Below are 21,760 nucleotides of genomic sequence, written 5' to 3'. Positions count from 1 at the left end.
CAGTATTTAATTATAAATGTAAGGAAATTTTACTTTTTAGGGAGATTTTTAACTTATTTTTACTGAAAGCAACGTTTCCGAGAGTTAAAAGTTAACACTGACACCATCTGCATATCTGTTATATTAATCTAGCCACAGTTTAGCTTAGCGCAAAGAATGGAAATTGCTAGCCTGGCTCTGTCTTAAGGGAAAAAAGCAGCTTTATGCACCTATAAATCTCATAAATACATCTTGTTAGTTTAATCTGGATTAATCTGGATTCAAACCAGCATCAAACCACTTCCAAACCCCAGTTTACTATCCTGCGTAATAAGATCAGTGTCGATATTCTCATTTAATTCTCATTCTCATCCCTGATTGGAAGCTAATAAGAAAGTTTTCCTTAAAAGAGCTGGCGGTCATATAAAGTGTAGTAAAACAGGACATATTCCACTATGTAAAACCTGCTCAACTAAATGCTATATTTTATCTACCAAAAGAATTTCCCTCCACCATCCAGAGTCCCTCAAGCTGGATCAGATGTTTTTACTCTGCACACTCACCTGTCCAGAGTGCTCCAGGAGGGGTTCAGGGTCAGGGTCATACCTGATTGGAACTACAGAGCTGAGTCGCCTCCATCACCAGCATCGCTGTCCCTGCTTACCCCCTGACTCGTAATAAACCCTGATCCGCCGGCTGCAAACTGATCCTCTGCGAATCACACATACAATGTTCCATAAGGGGATTTCCTGATATCCAGGCCAGCAGTGCCTCGCTGTTACGCAAAGAGAAGAGGATCAACACATGTCCAGACTCTGTTGATCAACCCCCCCCCCCCTCCCTCCCCCACGTCCCCTTCCCGCTCAGCGAGCTCCAGGTTAATCAAAGGTTGGAGGGAGGCAAGCTGGCGCTGATCCCCTCAGTGGGACAGCAATCTGATCTCTACGGTGAGCATCCTGATGTAAATAAAAAAAACAAACATCCGCAAACAACTTCCAGCTTTCTTCTAGCTAGACGTGCCCTCTGATCACACAAGAGAGTGGGAGGCAAATTTTTTTTTCCCCGAACTTGTGTCACCAGCACACAGTGGATGCGTGAGACAGTGCGTGACTGTGTCAGTGGCTCCAAGTATCCGTCCTCGCGAGTTCACATGAAAGGATGTGACCCACTAGTTAAAGAAGACAGCGGCTCTGGTCCTTGTCAAGCTGAACATCCCCCGTCTCTAGAAGCCAAACGATCACTATCAATGAGATTCTTCTCGCCGCTCTGTCCCGCTGCCTCGTTTTTGCAGGAGTGTGTGTAAACACCTTGTAACTCCCTCTAACACGCCAGCAATCCACAGGAAATGGGAGATTAGAAGGAGGACAGATCATCGTACACATTAGGAGTGAGGAGAGATGGAGGGAGGGCACTGGGACATGTCTGAACTTGACCCGCACATATGTACACACAAACATAGTGAAGTACCACAAAAGGTTTAGAGCGTAGTCAGAACCCCACCTTGCTTTGCAGTTGAGTTATTTGTGTCAGCAGCTGAAAGAAGCTTAACTGAGCGTGTGAACTTTTTAAACAACTGTTATCATGAGCCATCAGACAGACAAAATGGTAAATTATTACCCGTTTGACTCTGAGGCTCGATCTGTCACAATGAACAGCTCCTTAGCGTGAAAAATGACTCGTAAAGAGCATTCCTTTTGTCCTCCAGATCAACAAACATCAGGCCCGTCCTCCCAGACGCACCGCGAGCCAGCAACTCACAGCAAATCATATGCACCGACACAGGCTTTGTTTGAATAGTAAAGATTTATCCTGGATTTACGCTCTCTTTTTAGGAGGAAGAACCTCGGCTAACCTCCACGAGTCACAAACGCACACGAACTCAGTCAATCCCATAAAATCTCTCACAAACATCAAGCGCATGGATTCTGTTCCTCCACCGCAAACACACGTACAAAGCTAATAAACCATGGCAGGATAAAGTTAACACCTTAGGTTCTTCGAAGAGAGTGTCTTCTAGCCTCGGCTTCGTGTTCAAACACTGACGTGCAATGTAAAGCTGTTCGACGAGCTGCTTTGATGCGGGCTGACGCGCACAGATAGCCTGCGATGAGTAATTGCGTTACTTTGTCTGCCTCGAAGCATGTGAGTGAAACCGATACACCGCTCATACGCTTTCTTCGTGTGTCACAGACGAAGCGTCACAGCTGTGGCACAAAAGAGACTTAAAGGAGTCATGTGGTTTGTGCTAAAACTCAATACAGGCACCAGCGGGGGAAAGATGTGGTTAAATTTGTTATTTATCATCAGTCCTGTATGTGTCATGATGTGCACCTCGGGCAAAATACACTGTGTCATTAAATGTATTCACTTTTCCTCAACCTGTCTTGTGTATTTTTACTCCTGGTCATATCAAAGACTGGTTCTGTCTTGGATCTCGTCTTGATGCAGTAAACCCATTTTCTGCATCATCATTATGTTGACGTCTGCATCATGGCCATCTGGGAGTAGTAGTGAAAATAATACATTTAAGGGTACTGACACACCAAGCTGACGACAGCTAATCCTAAATCTTTTGTGTTTTAAATGACGAATAGAGACTACTGTCACCCACTGCTATGAAGAACTTATGCAGGTTTCTCACCATAATGCAACAACTTCCATTGTAAGACACTTTCAAACCAACTGCTGTCATCACCTCCCCCTCCTCTGCCTCTCCTGTACCTGATGATCTGTTTGGGTATAGACGAGCGCCGTCTGCTCAGTATTTTGGGCACGCAGGACCGCCTTCGGATGGTCGACACTCTCCTGGGGGCCCTCTGGCCCTTCGGGGGAACCGTGTTGACGCGCTCAAAGCGCACCCTTTTCTCGCTACGCACACATCAGCGTGAGAGGTCGGCGGAGGAGCGGTGAGGAAGAGCAGACGGTGAAAAGAGGCAAAGGCAAAGAAAAGGGAGGACAAGAGAGAGGAAGAAACAGTAAGATTAATTTGTGTTTAATCAGAAAGGAGGCTGCAGCTTTAATTAGTTTTGTTAGGGATTTATTAGCGCAGAGGAGCTAAAGTAGACAGTAGAAAAGAATTAGAAAGCATACGTGCAGAGGTTCATGGATTAGCAGCTGGAAAAAATCAGCAGGAGGGAACTTTTCATAAATGTGTCTCACACTATATGTGTGCGTGTCTAACCTCTTGATGGTCTGGGTGATGGAGGGCAGTCTATCCTGAGGAGGTCTGAGGTAGTTGTTGGAAGTTTCCAAGGCAGCCATGCAGGCCTGTGGGTTTTCCCCTGGCATGCTGACACTGCGCAGGCGTTTCACAGGCTGCAACACACACAAACACACAAACAGATGATACAGTAGACAAGTCAGAACTCTGCGAAGGATCACCGCCTTCCTCAGCAGATGGCGTGGCAGTTCAGCCGTCGTCATGCGATACAAGTTGTGTTTTTACCTGAGTGAGTGCTGGCCCGTCGTCTGGCGTCAGCTGGATGGTTGGGATGTCCAGTTTGAGCCATGGCGGCTTCTTCCTCTGGAGGCTGCTGTTCCTGATGCCCGGCTCATCCATGCTTGTTACCTCCCCCTATGCCTGCCAGCTGGACCGCACAAACAACAAGGAAATGGGTTGGTGGGACATTTCCAGATAGTCAAAAACCAGAAACTGAACAGCTTTGTTGAACGATTACAAGCACTGACAGCATGTGCATATAATTGACAGTAATCCATGTCTACTAACAAATGGCTTAGTCTACTAGTCTGCCAACAACCAAACCTGTCATACAAAATCTGTATATTGCATCCTATTGGCCCTCCAGTCCATTTGTCAATGCATACATGTTGGATAACTGTACATAATGTAAGTGTGTTGTGTTTAATCACCACTGAACTAACAGGACAGCAAAATTGCTTCCTAAATTTACCAATAATTGCACTTCAAGCAGGGCTCCACTGTTTTATAAATCTAATTTAATGTAGTCAGGAGGTAGATAATCCATCTTCATTTAACCTCAACTTCAGTGGAATCAATATGTGTAAAAAGCAAAAGTGCACTGCTGTCGGTTCGGTCTTCTACAACAACCCAACGTCAACCCCAAAAAATACTAATTCCAACTTGACTGATTACAGTGACGCTAAATACGACAATCTGATTAGATAAATGTATTCACATGCCTCAAAACATCAGTCAGACTAGATATTTTTGACATGCCCAAGTGAAGCGGCCAGTCTGCCAGAAATATAACAGAAGAAGATTTTTTTTGCCCCCAGACAACACTGAATTAATTCAGCAGAAGACGACGACCAAGATGGTTTTAAACTACGCTGCCCATATTGACTGTGGTTTTGCACATACTTCGACAACTCTCTCTGTTTCTGTCGCATCACCGTGTGGTGCAATCATGCATAGAAATATTGCATTTGTTCCAGTAAGGTCAACGTTTAGATCAGGGGCGTCTAACTCATTTTAGTTCAGGGGTGACGTACAACCCAGTTTGATCTCAAGACGCCAGACCAGTAACACAACAGCGTAATAACCTGGAAATAACAACAACACAATTTGTTTTAGTGCAAAGAAGAACCAGTAAATTAGGAGAATGTTTAAAAACAATGAAATTTCTTGAGAAAAATAAGTGCAATTTGAGCACATTGCTGTCTAGTACTGGGTCTCAGTGTTGTGTTCTGTCCACTTCTCTTACTAAAACAATGGAGAAATTAGGAATAGCAGTTATTTTCATTGAAAGATTGCCGTCTTCTATGTAATTTTCTCACTTTGCAAATTGATGCTGAGGTGCAGATTAGAGCATGAGGCAACCCTCTGACGTTTAGATGGTTCTTAGGTGGTAATATAACACCCAATCAAGCTGCTTGAAAATCCCTTATTGTGATTATTAGTGGAACACCTGTGTGAGTCAGTCTAATCAGACTGACTTAAACATTTAAAATCACCGTGCTCCAGGTGAGGCTCGAACTCACAACCTCGGCATCGCTCTGCTGGTCACTGTCTTATAAGTACCGCGCGCTGACCGATTGCGCCACTGGAGCTTCGGCAGCAGAAATGATGCTGTAGTATTTTGCAAGGGAATCAGTGCAGCTGGGCTGCAATACCACAAGATGGCAGCAGGCCTTTCAAAGGAGATGCTCTCACTCAGAGGGACACACATATGGTATACTATCCATGAACAGAAACAGGGTCGCTATTAGTCGATGCCGAGTGTGCTCCAGTTCTTTAGTTTAAGCGGTCTGAGTGCAGCAAGCCCACCACTAACAGAGAGAGCTTAATACACTGAACAACAGCTGAATGGAAAGTCTCCGCTCACAGTCTAGTTTAAGGGTTAACGAGATTTAAGTCATTTTGAGAGAGAAAGAGGCTTCCCTGTTTAATAGCGTCAGAGGAAGTGGTTTGGGAATAAATGAGACATCTCCTAATGTCTAGCCAGTGTTTTAAATATAGCCAGCAGCCGGTAGGGCATTTAGCTGCAGCAACAAAACAAACAGCCATCATTTCTTTTCACACAGACTTACGCACCTTAAGGATGCTGAGCTTCTCGGGTGAAGCTGCAACGCAAGGCATCTCTCTGCTGCTTAGTGTGTCACCGCTGTAACAACAGCACCTTATGCTTAGACTGACCAGTCTCCTCATGCTCGTGCAGAACGTGCAGCTTCCTATGGAATCGCTAATAAATCATAGCAATTCATCAAATCAGTGGGTCACTGATTTTAACCAGACAATTACTGAGGAAATAGCCTCTATATTTGGACTCTGCTGGCTGAAATAACAGTGGCCGCTGGCAACTAATTAAGCTTAAACTTCAGCTCCATTGTTTTGTTGAGAATGCCGCTTGAAAATTCTGCTTCCAATTAACCCTGCAAAAGAGACTCAAATACGCTCATACGCAGTGGTGTGCAGTCAGGTGAGGCAGGGTAGGCAGTGCCTCACCTAGGCTAATGAGAAAAAAGAAAAAGAAATAAAAATAATATTTTAAAATAAAAAAAAAAACTATAATTTTGTTTTGATTGTTGATTTATTGTTTTAAAATTAAAAAATGAAAACGTGAAATGTGTTGTTTTAACGGTATAAGGAATGCCACTACTCAGGAGAGCTTGTCTTCTAAGCTGGCCTATGTGAATACAGGAGGCTGAGGCAGACTCAACCTCTGCCTCTCTGCCCTGTGTGAAATGAACGCAAACAGTTTAGGAGGTTCGCGCATGCGTAGTCTGTTCTCACGCTGTCTTCAATGGGCTCCATTGAGGCACAACGCTTCTCTGCCTCCACAGTCCGAGTCGGCACATGTCGGGAATCTCGGCGGGAATCCCGACATGTGCCGAACCCCCCCAAGGTCTCGCGATGCTGTTGTCACCGCTGTGCAGTGTTTTCGGCTAGCGAAGGTGAGAAAATTTTCAACCTTGACTTTTGAGGGAAAAAAATTTTTTTTTAATGGGAAACCAACCCCTGAACTAAAGGATTTAATCCAGAGGAAGGGACATATAAATTTTGAGGACTTTCCAAACAGACTGGTATAAATTTTGTGCGCGCTATAATCCGCTGGTGTCAGTAATTAGCTACGTTTCTGACAGCGGCATTTGACTGACTTTGCAGTGGTTTTAATATTGACTTCTACATAATATATATTTTTGTATGCGATTTAAGCTCTGACTGATTCTGCCTACCCAGCCATGGACCTCACTGCACGTTACTGCTCATACGTCATGCTGACTCTTAATCTAAGATTGCACAATCGCTGTAGGAGGGAGGGGGTTTATGCAACAATCAGTTGCCTTTCGTTTATTACATCAAGATTTAAAATACGATCGGTGAATACATGCGTAAAGCTGGTCTATGTTAAAGACGTTTGACACACGTTTATTCCCAACATTAGTATTCCCTTTGTCATGTTATAGTTTGAGCCAAGTGGAAATCATTGTGCACAAGTGCAGGGACTATTACCGGATAATAGGACATCTGCATGCGGCTCTGCTGAGAAGTAATGAGCGACCACCAAAGAGGAGCTTCTGCAGCTCTCAGCTGTGAATCATTGTGTGATTCACGGCTGCGAGTGAAATTACAGCCTCTCATGCCATAAAGCCATTAGCCCAACAATAATGCCTTCCATCATACGGGGCGCCTGATTCCAAAACTTCTGGCCAAGCCTAACGAGCTGAAAGATAGTCAACGCCGGCAGCTGGAGGCCTTCTGTGTAACACTGACACAGACAGGAACCCCAGGAGTTGCCACACACACACAAACACACACACACACAGTTGCAGAACAATCATTTATCAAGTACAATCAGTTTGTGTTTGTTTTGCGCTACAGTTTAATCGTTCGGCCTTCTAGTTTATCCACTCAGAAAGGATTATTTTGATTGTGATCTTGAAAATTGATGCCACACAGCAGTGGCTACAGAGCAGGTGTGAGCTTGTGGCTCTCAGAAAAAGATGAGTGTTTGACCAAATGAAGCGTGAAATGACTCAGAGGAGTACGTGATTCCGTGTAGTTCAAAAACGCTTTAGGGCAGAAACGACACTCTGATTTCATTCCGGATAACTTTGTTCACATGATATTTATAGAACTAGCTACAAAAGGTTGGTCTAGCTAGCTCAGCACATTTTACCCTACAGACATATTGCATTTATATGTTTATTTATGCAGGCTGAACCCCTGAAAGGGTGAATCAGTGGTTTGAAAAGAGTGGTTTTAATTTTGTCCACAACCCGGAAGATAACATTTAATTCACAAAAACGTTGACAAAATTTTGACAAAACACTGATGTCCCTCTATTCGGCTTATAGCCTTGGCCACATGGAAGTTATTGTGCACAAATGAATAGACTATCACCGGAGAATGGGACATCTTAATGCCAGCTAACACTAGTCTGAGTATACAGTTGTGAAGGTTTGCAAGCTTTTATGTGGAGGCACTGATCTAAATGCTGAAGCCAGCAGTGTTTATGAGAAATGTTCGCTTAGTTTACCATAAATACTTAAGCGGCAAATAAACAGGAAGTCCAGCTGAGGCTAAGAATGTCTTTACTTTTAGAGCTGGGTCGTCGTAAATCGAAGAAGAGGCACATTTCTTTCTTTACGACGCCGGAGGTAAAGGAAAAGTCAGAGGATCAAGACAGGTCATTCATCCAAACGTTAACCCTTTCCACCCTGGAGGTTCCCTGCAGCAGGTAACATCTGTTAATCAAACACAACTATCTGTCCTGACAGTAACGAAGCTTTTACATGGAGGAGGTTTTTCAAGTGAACATATGAGAGAATATCCTAGAGGAGGTAAAGGGTTCATGTACAGCTCATGTGGTAAGCAGCTTTCAAACTTTACTCTCCCCAAGGGGAAACATGAATAAATACGTGTGCAGGTATGCAAATATAGATTCTTCAAAGCTACTCACAGAAAAATACGTACGTCAGTGACTGCTCAACATGAGACCACGAGGACCGCAGCAGATCAAAGTTCGCAGTCGGCAAAATGGCGTGGTTCCCAAAAGATGAAATCTAGTTCCCGCCACAACAATTGAAGAACTCATCGTCCTCAGATTTACTCTGCGTTTAGCACTAATAGTCAGATATTTATGTGCTAACACCCTGAACTAAGATTCTGATTTTAGCATTTAGCCTGAAGACTAGACAGCAGAAAGGTGCGACGATGTAACGAGATGCAACTAGTAGTGAGAATGCTGAATTTCAATCTGCATTTTGAGGACACATATGTGGACACAGCGTGCATAAACTTAACACACTCTTGGACCAGCGTCATGTTTTGGTATACGGCAAAACGTAAAACTAGAGATGATTTAAACAGCCTCGTCTTTGATTCCTTTTGCCTCTCAGCTGCCCGTGTCAGTGTTTTGGTCTCCTTGTGGTCACATGTGGAAGCCCGTGCGTTCTCTTACGGTCAGCGAGGATAAACACACCCCTGCAAATAGTAACCTTCTCTAGAACAATCCATAACCACATCCTTTGCTTATTCTGTAGCGGTGATACTCACTACTATGTGTTTGTGTGCACGGTGACACACACTCTCTGATGAACTCATGTAATATTAAGAATGAATACGCACGGCGAGCCCACGTACGCACAGAACGTAAACACTCACATGAAAGGCCCCACTTCAGCCTCCCACGTCAGAGTTTAGCGTGTGGCTAAAGATGACGTGATGTCCAAAATGAATCTCCTCTTTTTTCATCTTGCTTTCGACATGCAGCATCATTATCTCTCTCTCTCTTTTTTTTTTTTTTTCTCTAGTTGGGTTTTCATGACAGCAAGATTAGGGGCTGTAATCCCCGTGCTGCTGAATGCCACAGGACACTGCCCTGCTGTTCGGCCCCAGAGGCTCATACGATCCCTTGATTGGTCGGGGATGTTGCAGCGACGGTGTCATCAGCACCCAGCAGGAAGTGGTGTCACCGATATCGTGATATTCAATCTTAAAGAAGAAGAATATAATCCTTATATGAGTAGTCCAGCATGGAGCCTTCACATTTAAATGTCCTTTTTGATTTATCAGACAAAGATTAATTAGAAAATTTGAAAATTGCCCTGCTCATGTTCAAAGATCTCAGTTAGCCTTCTTCCTCTGGAGGCAGTAACACGCCATCTATGAAACTAATAATGTCAAAATAATAGCTACCTCAAAGGAAATATGACCTTCTGTGCAGCTTGTTGTGCCCATAGGGGACGGCAGCAGAACGCTGGTGTAATTGGATTCTCTTTACGTAGGGTGACATTTCCTGACGTGCCGAGACAGAATTAAACAAAGGCACCAACGCAAGACTTGTCCTGACATCGCTCCCTGATTCTAGTCTTTGAGGCCGAGGGGACCAGCCATTGTGGCATGGAATCTCACTGTAACTGCATGTCAGTAAGCTCTAATATTCAATGGATCTTCAATCTAAAGCAGCCCAAAACCTCATCTCTGCTCTGTCTCCTTCTATTCTCTAAATCCCCTTCCCCTCCCCCGCTCGTTCTTCTTATTCTTCTTTCTCTTTTCAATTTCTGCTTCACAATATGTGCCTTGTTTCTGTAAACACAAACAGAAGACTTTCATTTACTCAGCTATGTAACATTTAATACAGTTAGAATAATGGCTGGGGTTTTTGCATAGACAGTATCAGTATGTTTGGATGAAAGCTGCTATATAATTGTATTATTTTGCGTTGACAACATTAATCCTCAAAAGTCGATGTAAATCCCTGCAACTGCTCCAGGTGGCACAGGTAATTTCATCCTTGTTTGTATAATATTTGACCCCTGAAACGTGATGATGTGAACCACTAAAGTGCCAGACACGCTAGCAATAGTCATTCACAATATAGCTCAGCCTCTTTTCTGCTCTTACTTAACCAATCCATTTAGTCCTCCTGTCATTTTGCTCATCATTGTACACCATTTCATTCACTGAAGAGTTCCCGAAGAGGGGGTTACAGTTACAGTAAATGAGTGCAGTGTATAATCCAACATTTCTGTGTAACTGGTGGAGGTAGAGTAGAGCGCAGTATTAATCAAACAAAAACGCAAGGGAGTCTGGTGGGAAGTGTGGACAGGGCCAATGGAAGGAAGTGGGGGCGTGTCGTCCATATTTAGATACAGTCTATGGAGGACACCAGTACTACAACTTTCTGGGAAAGTATTCCCCACTTCAGTTGATAGGTTTAGTTGATTTTTTAATTGTCGAGCTTACACAGTGCACCTCTAAGCTCATATATGGGAGATACAGTACAGTATGTGCACCAACAACCCCTTTCTCACACTCTGTCTCATCACCCCTCTTTGTTGCGGAGCAATTTTTAATCAGACATGCTGAGTGAATGTTTCATTTTAAACTCTTCAGCCTGCTGTTCCCTCAAAAATCAACACTGCCAAGATGGCTTGTTAAATTTGCCAGTAGGACCAATTCTGAGCTTGATACATAAACAGCTTAGCTTCTACACACATTGAATCGTAGAAAACCTAAAGCTAAATCAGACCAGCACACTGCCACTGAACAACAGGAGCTGGACCACTATCAGCCAGGGTCAGTCCATAAAGCCTCAAACATACTGAAATTAATTTCCAAACACATTTACTTTTATTTGGACAATAAACAATATATTGACCTAAGAGTCCTGCTCTTTTCTTTCACTCTTCAAGTGGAAGGTGCTGTAAAACTGACAATTATCAGTGCGCTTCCAAGTTAATTGGTTGGGGACTCGGCTGCAGATTAATACTCAAACAGTCAGGTGGGTTTAGACTTTATTGTGGCAGCACTGCTCTGCTCTAATAGGCACTACTACCTTACCAACAGCACCGCTGGGCCCCTTTTAACTTTAGTGTTAATGCATTTTTTTTCAGGACATCGCTGTTTGAAATTATGCACTTGGGTATTGAACAACTGCTGCTTCAAGACCGAAAGTCTGCTAACTGTGGAGGCTGTAGTCTTGAACTAGTATTCATAAGCTCACTGCCTCGATGGATTCCCTGCAACGCTGCCTTTTAAAGCTTACTAATGATGGAATATCAATACAAATATAAAGCCTCTAAAAGGACTGTGTGTCCTATATATTCGCTGATGTAACAAAGCACGAGTAGGTCACAAAGATTAATTTTCATGCTATGGCCTTTAACCCCAACTTCCCCACACACACGAACACATGCGCATACACACGCGCGGGGCTTGCGTATGCTCCGAGCTCTCATCTGTGCCAGATGTTACAGTCACAACAACACAGTAGGTCATTTCCTTTCTGTTTGTAAAGTCCGGCCGATCTCTGCGCGTCTATTGCTGTAAGCTGCTGCTACCTGAACAAACAAACACTAATAACTGATGAAACATCTGCTGCAACAAAAGCAGCTTCTCAGTGAGTTAAACATTATCGGCCTTTTTCTCGCCTCGCCTTGGTCATCTTGAGTCCCATGCAGATAAACTCAATACCACATTAAATATTTTATCCTACTGACCACACCGGAAAGGGAGGATTTGCGAGAGTTAAGGGGCACGGCTGAAGTTTATCTCTACAGCGGCACATTATTGCTTCACTTCTACCTAAAGATTTATTTTTGCTTTTGTACTCTTCTGTTAGAGAGGAATATGTTCCTTTGAAACAGCAGTAGAAGGTGGGCAATTATGACTCAAACTATGGTGTGATGGACTTCAAGCAACCCAGAAAGCAAACTTTGTCGGCAGTTTTAAAATGCTTTTAACGGGGCTACCCTGATGCACCAAAGTCAAATAGGTAAATACGCCAATTTGCATGGAATGTGTTCTTCGCAATATTCGCATTCATCCCAAATGACGCTGGTTCCCGCTGCTAGGCATGCTGAAAATCCAAAAAAGACTGACTGCTAGCTTCAAACATGTGGGAAACTAATAAAAAATTGTAAAAATGAAACAGCTTTTCACGGCATGACAACCGCTGTGCTTGAGTATCTCAACCCAGAAACATCCGCTGTCTTTTCAACCTCAAAAACGCTGAGACGGCGGCAACAGTATTTGAACTATTTCAGTGAATTTTGTCTGATTCTTGGTTGATGGACAGTACACAGGAGCGGCAGTTGCATCATCTGTTGCTTTTAAAACAGGAACTCTTTGACTCTCTAGAGCAGATGCTAATGGGGAAGTAGAGCAAAACTACTTTCAGGTGCACACATACAGAACCTGTGCATACTGACCTAAACAAAACAACATTTACGTTACACTTTAAGTGAGTGTAGGCCGATAAAATAACCCAAATGCATAAAAACGTCTTCCAAAAGTCCTACAGGCCTTTAAACGTTACAGCAACACAGCCAGTGACTGTATGACACAACATTGTTTCAGTGCTAACGTCAATGTGTAGTGTCTGATTATGCTCCCGAGCTCACTGACCGACTCACAGCGGGGGTCTTAATGACTTGAAACCGTCTAAACACCGCTTTGAATGTCTGGCAGTGTCATCCTTTCATTTTGTTACCACAGGTCACACAAGAATGAGCAATTCCTTACTCATTCAGCCACTGCACTGCTTCACCTCGGCTCACATCAGCGTACATGGGCGTTGGCACGCGGCCACAGACTTTAAGACACAAACAAAACCGCACACGGAACCTAGACACACAGGAAGCTGCTACTTAAATCTACCATGTGTATATACGTTACTATGCCACCGTCAAATGTGGTACCTTGGAAAAATAACTACAAAATAAAAGAGACAAGCGGATTTACTTTGGAGATACATGCACAGTATATTTGTTGCTGTTTGTGTTCCCCAAAATAAAGACCACATTTACCACTGAACCCTTTTACCTCCTGTCTCAAAAAGGCCTTTGAGGCATAGAGTTTCCTTCCCACTCCCTAGCGATGCTTAGTTTTCTCATTGGAATGAAAGAAGTGAACGTTTTGAAAGTAATTTTTCCGTTTGCCTTTTCAATCTGAACGCCATCTGCCATCGGAGGAAATCTCAAGAGCTTCAAATCCATTTTAGTAGAAAACCAGTGCCCTCACCCTGATCTGTAAGGCAACCTCCCTCTGCGCCATAAAACAGCCCAGCAAACTCAAACACGATCCGGTGGCACACCCTGTAAAATGAATTACAGAAGCCACAAGTCTTTTCATGACATAGCAAAAGCTGCAGGCTACAGTAAGAATAAAATGCCATTTGGTATCATGCCATAATGGGTCAATGTGTGATATTTAGGTTGAGGCCAGACCTCATGTTGAGGGCACTGGTGCAGGCATAAACAAATAGTCAGCAACTCTTCACGATGATCAGGAAACTGCAGTCTTCTACGCTTCCATATCATTTTACTATAATTAGAAAGAACAAAGATAAGTGCTGCATCCAACCTGCCTCACAGCTCCTCTGTAGACTAGGAAATGCCTCACATTCTTGGAGGGAGAAGCACCCTGCAGCTCGTTTCACCCTATTCCGTTTTGCCTGCTACAGCATGACAAGCATGAGAACCGTGTCTGATTGGCATCAGTTGTGATATCCTCATCCTTGGTGGTTGTCATATCCTCAACCACAACACAGCAAATGCACCTGTCTCGAAATTTCTTTTTACTTTCTTAGTAACACAATTTCTAGGATAAGTGTCAATAATATAAACACTTTTCAAGTGACTGGCTTATGTTCCTGTGTCACCAATAGTGTTACTAAGGTAGTTTATTTAGTCATACAGTAGCATCAACATATGGGGATCCTTTGCAAAGCAATGAATGATGGACAATGAAAAGTACTACATACAGTATGAGATATTTACTACCGTACATGCTGTGCAAGTCTAAAATGTGATTAAATAATACTGTCTACATGTTAATATTTTGCAAAGAGCTGCCTAAAAAATACATACCTTCACAATGGAATATGAGTTCACTACTAGGGCATTAGGGTTAGTAAAAATGCCTAAATTTACAGCAGAAATAAAAATGTTTAGCAATATATATCCTCAGGTTCCCATTCAAATCCATTCCTTACACCTCACTTCTTCACTTCTGGCTCATATCTAAGATGGTGACAGCCAACTGCCAAGCTCAAGGCTTTAAAACAATAAATAATGTGAGAGACTGGTAAGCTTAAAACTAAAGCCGCTATGTCCATAACTAGATTAAAATCTTTTGAAATTTAATCTTTCAAGCAAAAATGAATATCTTTGGATAGTTGGTTGGACAATCCATAACATCCCCTTATCGGGCTACGGGAAATAAAGAAAGGAGGTTTCTTCTTATTATTATGATATTTTTTAAACCAAACAATATCGAAATATAGTAGAAGATCTATATATGTGCTTATTAAAATGCTTGTGAACTGAATGCAAAGCTTAAAGATGGTTTTCTTCCGTCTTCCTCCCTTAATAAACACAGTACAGCATAAAATCTCCTTAACTTCACAAAGATAAACAGAAGTACAGACGATCAGAGCAGGTCAGAGGTCAGTCTGAATGCTTCGTCTGCCTCTGAGCACTATCAGCTCCTTCTATACTCAGCAGCCCAAGGAGGAGAGATTTAATTGGCAACTCAAAACCAGAGCCCGAGCAGAGAGTTAAAATCCACAGCTACACTCCATGCACTCCTGGCTTTGCATAATCCACAAGTCTCAGATCTTCCTCGCTGTAAAAAAATGTCTCCTGTGAAAGTCATTAACAGATTAAAGGATTGGCATAGGCTACTGCTGTCAAGTGTTTCCTACTGTAGATTGACATGTGGCCCATGGGGAGGCAGCGTTTGAGTCTCGCAAGCCGGAACGGCACCTACACTGACATATTCAAACCTCAACCCAGTGCACATCACACCCACACGTTTCTTATAAAGCAGCCTGCACAGGAAGACAGCAAGACGTGTAGAGCAAAAAGGGAGCTGGCTGTCGTACAAAGTTAGCGTTGCTTATCGCACGTGGTGACATTAAAAACCATCCTCTGCGTGCATTCATTATGGTTAGGAAAGGTCTGCAAGGGCGTTTACGTGATAAAGCTGTGGCCACAAGCCACACAAACTTTCTCCTGTCTGAAGACGACCTGGTGTGTATCAAGGCAGAAAGAAGAACACAACAACAGATGGAAGGAGATAGGAAAAGGCAGAAAGGGAACTTTATGTCATGTTGGGAGAAGATGAAAGGACCAAAGAGAAAGAGGAGCCAAAAGAAAAACAGAAGGAAACTGCAGCAGGAGAGAGTAAACAGAGCGATAGTGTGCATGAGGAACAAACAGACTTCTACCTCACACATACACTGATGACATTTATGCGATTTGCATAATAGACTGGTGTTTCTGCTTGTTAAGCCATACTTCTGTTCATGTGGTGAGTGTGTGAGCTCCACGTACACACGTCTGTGTGGTACGCCAAACATCTGCATCGGTTTACCTGTTTCTGCCTCTGACTCATTGGGTAAGTTTAGTTTTGGTGCGTGAAAGTGAACAGAATCTTGCATTTCAGTCTTCTGTGCAGCTCTGGGAACGAACGTTCAGCTGTCTATAACCTGCATTCCACTGAGTTTTGGCCACTGGAGGTGCAACAAAAACAAGCAGTAAACACGTGAATTATCACCCTTTGCGTCGAAGCTTGTTAGGAAAGGGAGGGTTATGTACACACACAAACACAACATACTCTCTTTTTGGCCTTTTCAGTCTTACCGAAACAATGCTGAAGGACATGGAAATGCCCAATAGAACTGAAAAGGAACTGCAGGGTAAACTGCCAATTGCAATGGATTTGTCCTTCCACTTAACAGTCATTAGAGCCGTAGTTTGATTATAACGGCTTTAGGTTTTATGGCCCTGTTCAATAAGGACATTATATGAGTAAATAAATTCTGATTCATAACATTAAGCTATTAAGTTTAAACAGCCAACAACAAAAATGACCCGATGGCAAGTGGCAGGGACAAGCAAGAGTCGATTATGCCAGCGCTGCCATCCGTCCCAATGAAATGTTCCAACACCTCATGGCATATTCAGCTGCCAAAAAATGCCACTGCACAGAGAAGAACTGTTTTTCGGCTCCAGTGCCGGGTACAGAGGATTGTAGAGAGTTGTTTCAGCAGAAAGAACGTCTGGTTCTCATCTCAAACTCGGGTCTGTTATGAGGCGGGAGCTGGTGACAGGAGAAGCGTAAGACTGCAGGGTGATGTGAGAGAATATGATGAGGGGGGAAAGAAGACAGAAACGAAGAGAATCAGAAATCAAGAGTAGAAGGGACGGGAGATAAAGCAGAGAAGCACGGATTAATTGGCAGTAGCCTGAGTGTGGCCTTGTGTTCTATTTCACATCGCTTTACAGCCAGTGATCAGACACTCAACAGCAGATGGAAGGCATGAAACTCTTTACTTACACACCCAAGCACAGATTCTTCAGTAAGGCTTTGAGTCAAATCAGATTTTCCCTAACCAGGATGCTGATGTGAACAGCTTTTCCAGCCTTTAAAAACATAATTCTAGTAACTACAACGTGCTATGATTGTAGCAGTAGCGTTACTTAAGCTATTTACAACTTAAATTGAGCTGAAGAAGAATTTATATGAAGGTAGTGATGGTTAATTTAGAAACAGAAGCCACATTCAGGTTAGCTTAGCATAAAGAAGCCCCTTTTTGGCTTGCTAATGAGCTAAGATGCTGCGAGACAGAGCTAGAGTAGATGCTGGAGGTGTCAGCAACGACAAAACCTCCACAGGAAACTCAACTCCTTTGGAGTCAGCAAAGACATTCTACAGACTTTTTATTACAGTTTCATTGACAGCATCATTACTTCACTCACGTTAGCAGGTACGATCACCAAAGACCCCTCACACGTCCTCCACTCAACATTTGAGTGTCTCCCCTCCGGACGGCGGCTCCACTGCCCCGCCTGCAGAACTCAGAGGAGGACGCTGGTGCGAGCCATTTATACTTGTGCGTTCGTCAGTCTGGCTCGCTCTGTAACATCGCCACCCAAGCGTTAGTCGGTGCTGTGTCTTTTTTGCCAGTCTGGTTAATTTTTGTTTCTACTTCCTGCTTCACTCTCCACTTCCGGCTTCACTTTCAAAAATGGTGACTGAAACTTTCGGTGAAATTTCAGCAAAATTCGGCCGAGATTTCGCCGAACACAAGTCATACAAACGTCAGTATCTCCAAACCTTCTCAGTTAACCTTACCGATTCTTTATTGATCCAAAAGAATCAATTCAAAAAGCGCAATGTTTGAAAAAATTCAATCACATCAATCCACACCATCAATCACAGCTCTTGCGGTCTGCGTCGCCGCGCCGTGTAGTTACATTTCTGGGGAGGTGCAAGTCGGCTACGGCGCTAGGGTCTGCGAAGGCTTTGCATAGGTGCATTGTCACCGTAGCCTCTGCGTCAACTTAACGCAGAAGTATAAACCGCCTATTTCTCTCTCTCTCTCTCTCTGACTCTAGCACACACACACAAACATAGCACATTCACACCTCTAACCACACAAACAACAGACTCTTAGTTGAAAACTAACAACTAGCAGCCCAAAGACACTCCTCCACTGCGCAGTTCTATTTTTTGGTCCTTAAAAGTGTCTTGTACTTGCACGTCATGCTGCTAACTTGTGCCTTAACTTGCCCCCTGGGAGCAAATGAAGTTTTCTGAATCTGAATCTAACATTGCTAACATTACTAATTGAAAAAGAGGGATTATCAGCAGAAACGTTTTCCCATTAAACCAAAAATCAAGTGCCCTCTTTTGAGACAGATGAATAATAATATAACTATTATCACCTATTCTCAGTGCTAACATTGAGCACATCCCAAAATGGAGGCCATGTGTGCACCATACTTTGTTTTATTCGTTTCACTTTTAGTTGCTGCCAGATGAACACTAATCCGTACCAATAAAAGTGATATAGAAGAATAAAAGCAAGTTTACACATGTTTTTACTTCAGTTTTCTCTAGTCATTGGTACTGGCTCAAACAGGAATGAAGGTAATTAAAATTAAAACTTTGCCGCCACAGCTTCATTTGGATTTCATTCTTTACTCTCAGCATCAAGTAATTGAGGCCAAAGTGCCATTAAGTTACCGACGTCCTGAGAGGATTTAAGAGGAATTTTAATTTATGTTAGAGCTGCTAACAGATAAGACTCGAGAGTTTTGTCTGTATAATAATTACAGAGGCTTTACTTCACAAAGTAAGAACACTTCAACGGATGGGATGTTTGAACAGCCCGGTTAGTCATACAAGGGGATAGACGCAGCGCTCGAAAATAGGAGTGTGTCATTGCTGGAGTTCATGTTCAACCGTCTGGCTGGCTGCTCTAACAAACATTACTAATCTACTGTTCCAAGTACCATGTTTTACACAGGTCCTTCACCAGCGTAGCAATCGAATCAAAAGTGATCACAGTCCAAAGAATATGATGTGAATGTGTCAATGTGATATGTATTTACTACCGCACACTGAAAATAAAGCTAGCAATAAAATTCTGGAGAATGGATAACTGTGGGTCATCCACATGTTGACCACATCTGTAGCACTGGGAACACGATGGTCCAATGAGTCATGGGGAAACAATGTTCTAAACACCCTGGTGTTGAGCTGAGAACTCAGCATTAGTACTGTTACTATTATTATATCCAAAAAAAAGATGCAAAAAGGACAGAGTAAATGCTCCCTCATCCTAGAAAACACTAATTTGAAGCAGCAAATATAAGTGAGATAGAAATAACGTCACCATCAATATAATGAGGACACTTATGGAATATCTATGAGGACTGACCACATATTTTAATCGTTATTTTTCCTTTAGTATTCCAGCAAAGTATACCGTACATTGTAAAAACTAAAACATTATTCTGGTTTTTGCAGTTCATTTTTAGACAATGGCATATTCAGCAGACAATGATCAACGTTTCCACTAATTTGAAGATGTAATTCTGTCCCCTTCATGAATTTAATATGAATTTGCACTCTCTTTTCGGACTTAAGCCTAACCAAATCAATGCTGTTATTAAAAGGTCCCATAGAGCTGCAAGGGACAGCATAGTACAGACAGAGAACGGACACAGTAGGCAACTGGCTTTGATGAATGTAGTGAGGCATTTAGTAGCAGGAGAGTCGTACATTTCCTTCAGGAGTTGATGAAGGCCAAAGCAGAGGTAAAAGGGGAGTGAATGTTAGGCTTGCATTCATTTCCTGGATTGTAAAACAACACCAAACCGATCAGTAAAACAACTCAGACCTCATTAACTTAATAGCTGCCAGGGGAAGGGTAACCAACTCACTGTTATAAGATGTGCTGTTGATGTGAGACCAATCTGAGCATCGTACATTTGCCAATGTCAACAGCAGGATGCTGTTTATCATGACTGCTCAGTATTAATTATATATTAGATGGCTGGAAATACTTTATAATTAACTCTAAGGTTTTCAACCGTGTCAAGCTGTTATGCCAAAGCAGTGGTTTTTAGTGTAAATCCTGTCACTTGTGTATTGTTGTGCTAAACACTGGCATTAATGTAATGTAAGTCATCAAACCCCAATCTGCTGAAACTGTCACTGTCTGATAAATAACACAATGAAGAATAACAGACATGGAAAGAGACGGTTTGACGGGCAATACAAAAGACAAAGCAAGCAACTCAGCTGACCCTCATATGAAGCTGTTTTGTGTTAGCTGCCTGGTGACAGGAAGGTCACCGTCACAATAAGTGTCTCGTCAAGTGTGGGCTCGCCTGGAGACATGAATAGTCCTCCTCAGCAGCCATCCATCCCTCCCGCCAACCCTCCTTCCTGCCGTCCCTCCACACAGCCAGCAGATCCATGCTGCGAGCGCCAACACAACAGCTTCCTCTGTTGGCTGGCCTTGTATGAAAAGTTAATGGTAATTGCCCACAGATGCCACATTAGGGTAAGATAGCGGGGGGACAGAGAATTGGCTCTGAAAAGAATATTTAGAGGGGGGAAAAAACGGAGGTCCTAATTGTGGTTTCAAAGAAACAGAGAGGAGTTATTCAGGATCTTCACAGAGCAGTCTGAAGTCTCTCAGGAGAACTCTGGCCGGGGGACAGCGCTGTCATCAAACGGACACTGAAGAAGCGTTTGGAGTCCAGAATATGCCACAGAACAGGCAGATTAAAATTCCTTTTTGACAGAGTTTTGTATTCATCCGAGCTTTTTTTTTTTTACAAGTTGAAGATAAAGACGATCTGTTCCCACTGAGGGTTTTTTTTTTTTTTAACGCACAGTGAAAGAAATGTATACAGACATTATTTCTTCAATGCATGAGGTTGGAGTTATTCAATCATTTCCAAATTAACAGGGCTAAGTTTACATGGACAATCTTACCCTTAGGAGATTGAAATTTAATGGTTTACATTGATCTGATTAGATAAGCGTGTTTACACCCCCCAACGTATCCATCAGAATATAATCTAAACACGGTGGAACACTGAATATGGAAAGGAAGAGAAAAGAAGAAGTGTCAACTTTAGAGACAACGTTTTATCTACTGAGTAGAGGATGGACCAACGTTTTCAATGCCCACATCGATTCTGGCTTTTCAGACATGGACCACTCGTTGTCTTGCTACTTCCCCGTTTCTGTTCTTCCTGGAAAACTCCTAATTTCACCTGATGTTTACCCCACGTAGGGCAAACGTGCATAGAAATAATGCAGCCATTCCACCCATGGAGAAACAACCAAATCAAATCAAGGTTACACCCCCTCTCTGTATCTGACTGAAAATTCCTTGGGCCGTTCTTTGGTTCTGAGGTGGTTAAATGAGGCATTTTTATTCAGATTGGGCAGAATGATTAACTAATCTGAATAAACGAGTGCCATAGCTTGGGGCTATTTTTAATTGTGGGTCAACAGTTTGCGAATAAACACGGGACAGTTAGCTCAAGGTAAGGATTATAGGCTTGAAACTAGGTAGGTACATAAATACATGGTTAATCTACTGTTAAATGGGTTGGGTGAATAGATGAAATATCTAAGCAAAGTTAACCAGTACTAACATGGCAGATGTAAAGGTAATAATACTGTAGACTTCTATATAATGAAAAGTACTAAACAACACCCATCTGACATTTGCACATATATCTGCTGAACAGGAACAACCTGCTTTTTCCCATCTATACGTTGTCCATGGCGATTACACTGTTTCAGCTATTCACTCTGGAATATTTAATCGTGAACGCCTCTAGTATCAGCTGACGTGGTCAGAAGCAGCAAGCAGCTCTTCAAAGACCCGTCAGGAAATCTTTTCAGACAGCCTTTAAGGCAGCCAAATGTTTCACTGCATGACAGTACATCTGCCCATCATCCATCACCAACATCCATCCTGTGTTACTGTAATCCACTCCTGAACTTTCCATGACCCATGTGTCCATATTGTAT

The 21,760-nt window shown here is 42.8% G+C and overlaps 1 protein-coding gene across 4 annotated transcripts in view; it reads right to left on the bottom strand.

Moving 5' to 3' along the window:
* Positions 1–21,760, bottom strand: part of rhbdf1b (rhomboid 5 homolog 1b) — a 34,939-nt gene that overhangs the window by 9,122 nt on the left and 4,057 nt on the right. For 2 of the 4 annotated variants that reach the window (XM_084567576.1, XM_084567575.1), the window contains exons 2-3: positions 3,425–3,566; positions 3,161–3,294 (exon numbers count right to left, since the gene is read on the bottom strand). In XM_084567576.1, coding sequence (XP_084423702.1) covers positions 3,161–3,294; positions 3,425–3,538 — 248 coding nt within the window. In that variant the 5' untranslated portion in view covers positions 3,539–3,566. Of the gene's footprint in view, positions 1–542; positions 772–1,966; positions 2,246–3,160; positions 3,295–3,424; positions 3,567–21,760 lie in introns of those variants that run through there. The other 2 variants (XM_084567578.1, XM_084567577.1) reach the window with 2 other exon arrangements.

This window comes from Chelon labrosus, assembly GCF_963514085.1.
Source record: "Chelon labrosus genome assembly, chromosome: 19".
Lineage (NCBI taxonomy): Eukaryota > Metazoa > Chordata > Actinopteri > Mugiliformes > Mugilidae > Chelon > Chelon labrosus.
The sequence above is the reverse complement of the archived record's forward strand: the minus strand, read 5'-3'. Positions and strand labels throughout refer to the sequence as shown.